Raw genomic sequence first — 5,319 nt, forward strand, 5'->3', positions numbered from 1 at the left:
TCGAGGGTTATGGGGAGCGGGCAGGGAAGTGGAGTTGAGGCCAAGATCAGATCAGCCATGATTTTATCGAATGGCGGAGCAGGCTCGAGGGGCCGAATGGCCGACTCCTGCTCCTACGCCTTATGTACTTATGACCTCGACGCTTCACAGCCAATGAAGTACTTTTGAAGTGTCGTTACTCTTGTAATGTGGGAAATGTGGCAGCCAATTTGCGCACAGCAAGCTCCCACAAACAGCAATGTGACAAATGACCAGATCATCTGTTTAAATGATGTTGATTGAGGGATAAATATTGGCCAGGACACCGGGGAGAACTCCCCTGCTCTTCTTCCAATAGTGGCATGATTCTTTTACGTCCACCTGAGAGCGCAGACGTGGCCTCAGTTTAAAGTCTCATCCGAAAGTGTCTCATCGACAGGCTGCTCTGCATCTCGAACCAGAACACAGACGTTGCTTTTGAGCCCGCTGCCACCGCTCCACTGCGCCAAGAGACTCTTACAAGAACATTGGGGTCCCGCGAACCCAGCGTAACAAAGATAAACTGATTGAGCCTCTACCCTGCTACACCGACGCACTGGCTGATGGCTTCTCTTGTCGACAACTGCCTGTTCATCCCCGCCTCCTTTTCCAGGTTGATTTGCGGCTGCTGGACAATGGCCCTCATATTAAAGCTCCCATCCGTCCCTTCGTTACCTCCAGACTGGCCGGCCTCCCACCTTTCACCCTCCGTAAACTTCAGCGCATCCAAAACTCGGCTGCCCCCGTGTCCTAACTCGCACAGAGACCCCGTTCACCCATCACCCCCTGTGCTCGCTGACCTACACTGGCTCCCGGTCCGGCAATGCCTCGATTTTAAAATTCTCATCCTCATGTTCAAATCCCTCCATGGCCTCCTCGCGCCCCTCCCTATCTCTGTAACCTCCTCCAGCCCCACAACCCTATGAGATCTCTGCGCTCCTCCAATTCTGGCCCCTTGCGCATTCCCCGATTTTAATCGCTCCACCATTGGCGGCCGTGCCTTCAGCTGCCTGGGCCCCAAGCTCTGGAATTCCCTCCCTAAACCTCTCCGCCTCTCTCTCCTCCGTTAAGATGCTCCTTAAAACCGACCTCTTTCACCTGTCCTAATATCTCCTTGTGGCTCGGTGTCAAATTTTGTCTGATTTACACTCCTGTGAAGCACCCTGGGACATTTCACTATGTTGAAGGCGCTATATAAATGCAAGTTGTTAAGTAGCTTGTCTCCAACAGAATCCTCCCGGATCTCTGTTTGGGATTGCCCGCGGTTTTAAACGGAGAACTTGCGCAGCCCCCACTCAAGCCCCACCATTGGCGATGCTCAATACTAGACTCCAGTAGCACTCTCCAGATGGGGTCTGGCCAAGGCGCTGTTCAACCGAAGCCTCACTTCAGGAACGACCCTTGAAATCCGTCTCGGCTGGTTGACCTCACCAAATTGCCTTGACCCCCAAACAGTGGGCACAGCCAGTAGAGCCATACAGAGACCCCAAATGTACCAGTGTCCTCTCCTGTGAACACCTGAACCTGGTACAGAGACAACGCGCGGCGAAATGCCCGCGCGGCCAATTTTGTTGCCGAACTGTGTGGAGCCGTGACGGCCCCCATGGTCGAGCAGCCCGCCGACCCTCGATGCTCAAGTTTGCAATGCAGAACAGGCAAGGATGAGAAGGCGGCTGCTGCATGAACTTTCACCGCAGAAAGGAACCAGCGAGGACAGGAAGAAGGGGTTAAACATTGGAAATTGGAAAGGGGTGGGGGGGGGGGGAGACCAGACAAGACTAATTCACAACAGGGAAACAATCCACTTTAAATCAGAATCGCTGTTAGCAGGAATGTGTCCGCCATGGCTCAGTGAGTAGCAACATCGCCTCTGAGTCAGGAGGTCGTGGGTTCAAAGTCCCCGCTCCAGAGATTTGAGCACAAAAATCCAGGCTGACATCCCAATGCAGTACTGAGGGAGCGCCGCACCGTCGGTGGGGCAGTACTGAGGGAGCGCCGCACCGTCGGTGGGGCAGTACTGAGGGAGCGCCGCACCGTCGGTGGGGCAGTACTGAGGGAGCGCCGCACCGTCGGTGGGGCAGTACTGAGGGAGCGCCGCACCGTCGGTGGGGCAGTACTGAGGGAGCGCCGCACCGTCGGTGGGGCAGTACTGAGGGAGCGCCGCACCGTCGGTGGGGCAGTACTGAGGGAGCGCCGCACCGTCGGTGGGGCAGTACTGAGGAAGCGCCGCACTGTCGGTGGGGCAGTACTGAGGGAGCGCCGCACTGTCGGAGGTGCTGTCTTTCGGATGAGACATTAAACCGAAGCCTCGTCTGCTCTCTCAGGTGGATGTAAAAGATCCCACGGCACTATTTCAAAGAAGAGCAGGGGAGTTCTCCCCGGTGTCCTGGGCCAATAATTATCGCTCAACCAACATCACTAAAAACAGATGATCTGGTCATTCTCACATTGCTGTTTGTGGGAGCTTGCTGTGCACAAACTGGCTGCCGTGTTTCCTACATTACAACAGTGACTACACTTCAAAAGTACTTCATTGGCTGTAAAATGCTTTTGAACGTCCTGAGGTCGTGAAAGGCGCTATAGAAATGTTCTCGCCTCCGCTAAAGGCTCAGAGTTTCTGCTGGGCTGACAGCCTAATGGGCATCGGCAGCCCCTCCAGACCATCCTCCAGCAGCCCGGTCTCTCTGCGGGTCATGGGGATATTGAACCGTGTTGTGCATCAGTGCCAACCTCCATTCTGCCCTAACCTAGGACCCACACAGTTGGGGGGGGGTGGGGTCAGTGCACTGCAATGAGAAATGGGAAGCCCCCCCACCCCGGGGTGCCCTCTCTAACCTGGGGGTCTGGTGGGCCTTGTGCAGATCCCCAAATTTAACCCCAGACATGGGGGTGAAGTGGTGCCTCAGACGAGCTCCTTGAGGGGGCAGCCCATGTTAGCAATTAGTCTTGCAGTTCAAAGATCCTTAACTCGAGTTTCTTATCTTCTTCTTAGTTCATTCTCCTTCACCACACGTTATTTGTCCAGAGCCCCCACAGCCCCCCACCCCCGCTAACAAATAAAGAAAGGAAAGAGAGATTTGAATTTCTATAGCGCCGTTCACGACCACCGGACGTCTCAAAGTGCTTTAGCAGCCAATGAAGTACTTTTTGAAGTGTAGTCACTGTTGTAATGTAGAAAACACAGCAGCAAATTTGCGCACAGCAAGCTCCCACAAACAGCAATGTGATAATGACCAGATAATCTGTGTTTTTTATATTGGTTGAGGGATAAATATTGGCCCCAGGATACTGGAGATAACTCCTCTGCTTCTCTTCAAAATAGAGTCATAGGATCTTTTACTTCCACCTGAGAGAGCAGACGGGGCCTAGGTTTAACGTCTCATCCGAAAGACGGCACCTCCGACAGTGCAGCACTCCCTCAGTACTGCCCCTCCGACAGTGCGGCGCTCCCTCAGTACTGCACCTCCGACAGTGCGGAGCTCCCTCAGCGCTGCCCCTCCGACAGTGCGGTGCTCCCTCAGTATTGCTCCTCCGACAGTGCGGCGCTCCCTCAGCGCTGCCCCTCCGACAGTGCGGTGCTCCCTCAGCATTGCTCCTCCGACAGTGCGGCGCTCCCTCAGCGCTGCCCCTCCGACAGTGCGGAGCTCCCTCAGCGCTGCCTCTCCGACAGTGCGGCGCTCCCTCAGTATTGCTCCTCCGACAGTGCGGCGCTCCCTCAGCGCTGCCCCCCCGACAGTGCAGCGCTCCCTCAGCGCTGCCCCTCCGACAGTGCGGCGCTCTCTCAGCACTGCCCCTCCGACAGTGCGGCGCTCCCTCAGTACTGCCCCTCCGACAGTGCAGCACTCCCTCAGCACTGCCCCTCCGACAGTGCGGCGCTCCCTCAGCACTGCCCCTCCGACAGTGCGGCGCTCCCTCAGCACTGCCCCTCCGACAGTGCGGCTCTCCCTCAGCACTGCCCCTCCGACAGTGCGGCACTCCCTCAGTACTGCCCCTCCGACAGTGCGGCTCTCCCTCAGTACCGCACTGGATTGTCAGCCTAGTTTTTTTTATGTGCTCAAGTCCCGGGAGTGGAGAATAAATGGCTAAGTACAGGTGTAGCAGCATGGAACAGAATTACAGGCGAGTCTACAGAAAACAACCCTTGTTGTAAATTCTCGTTGGCTTTCTCTCTCTCTCTGTGCCTCTGCACCGAGTTGGAGATGTTTTATATTTGAGATTGTAACCTGGCACAGGATGTCAGAGAGCCGGCGAGCGGATAAGGACAAAAACAAAGTTTGCCCTACCTTCAGGACGTCGTCTTTCTTGAAGCTCAGCTCATCCTCGCCAGCCCCGTTGAACTCATACTTGGCCACAGCCTCCATTCGGGACACCCTGCGGGGGGAAGACTCGCTCAGAAGACTCCAAATCTCACCCCCTCCCTAAAAAGAAATGGGAAGGAAAATGCTTCGCTCAACCAGCTCCTGGAGAGGAGGAGGGAGGGCAGAAAAAAAAACACCCCCACGAGAAACCGATTTCAGCAACGTTCAAACTTTAGTTGACAGAACTTTTCTCGCACTTCTAAAAGCTCCCAAGCCACAAGACGGAGAGAAATGTCTCGCACTCCACCCTCCCCTGCAATTCGACCAAAAAATAAATAAAAAAAAAAGAAAATTGGGTGCAAGTTCTTCCTGTGCTGCAGGAAAACCACAATCTCAACCCAGAGTTTCAGCTAGGGAGAGTCACTCGCTCAGCACCACTCCCCTGCACCCACTCACCCAGCACAGGGACCTGCAGCCCTTAAAGCAGCTCTCACACAGGCCTGGCCTGAACTGGGTCTCCTCCCCCCACCCCACGCCAATCGGTGCAAATTCTGACAAAAAAAAAATGATGCTCCGAAATCTGCTTGTCTCTTCGATGCCAGTTTTTTTTTTCTGTCATCAGGGACTTCCTGTGTCTTCAACTATTGCACCGTGTGAGGTTTCGCTGCTTGTGAAAAACTGCAGCAAAAGAAAAAAAAACAAGATCAATTTTAACTGCAGGCTCAAAGCGTTGCCCGCATTTAAAGTACAATCGCATTTCTGACCTTGTTTGAACCGCACCTGTGGAAGGTATGGCAGCTGTAGCTACTGTGACCGGAAAGCCCTGCAGCGGGTAGTCAAAACTGCCCAACGCATTACCGGCACCCGGCTACCGACCATAGAGCACATATATCAGAAACGCTGTCTACGGAGGTCACGGTCCATCATCAAAGACCCTACCCACCCCAGCCACAGTCTGTTCGTCCTCCTGCCATCTGGGAGACGCTACAGATGCATTCGCACC

At 54.7% G+C, this 5,319-nt stretch overlaps 1 protein-coding gene across 1 annotated transcript in view; it reads right to left on the reverse strand.

The window, feature by feature from the left end:
• The window catches only part of LOC147099645 (growth factor receptor-bound protein 2-like), a 42,325-nt gene extending 37,474 nt beyond the window's left edge, over positions 1 to 4,851 (reverse strand). The window contains exon 1 of the mRNA XM_085968999.1: positions 4,302 to 4,851. Within this exon, the coding sequence (XP_085825125.1) occupies positions 4,302 to 4,379 (78 nt within the window). The 5' untranslated portion in view covers positions 4,380 to 4,851. The remainder of the gene's footprint in view (positions 1 to 4,301) is intronic.
• Positions 4,852 to 5,319: the final 468 nt, after the last annotated feature.

The sequence above is a fragment of the Somniosus microcephalus genome, chromosome 28, assembly GCF_052327205.1.
Source record: "Somniosus microcephalus isolate GS21.2 chromosome 28, FLI_Smic_1.0, whole genome shotgun sequence".
Classification (NCBI taxonomy): domain Eukaryota; kingdom Metazoa; phylum Chordata; class Chondrichthyes; order Squaliformes; family Somniosidae; genus Somniosus; species Somniosus microcephalus.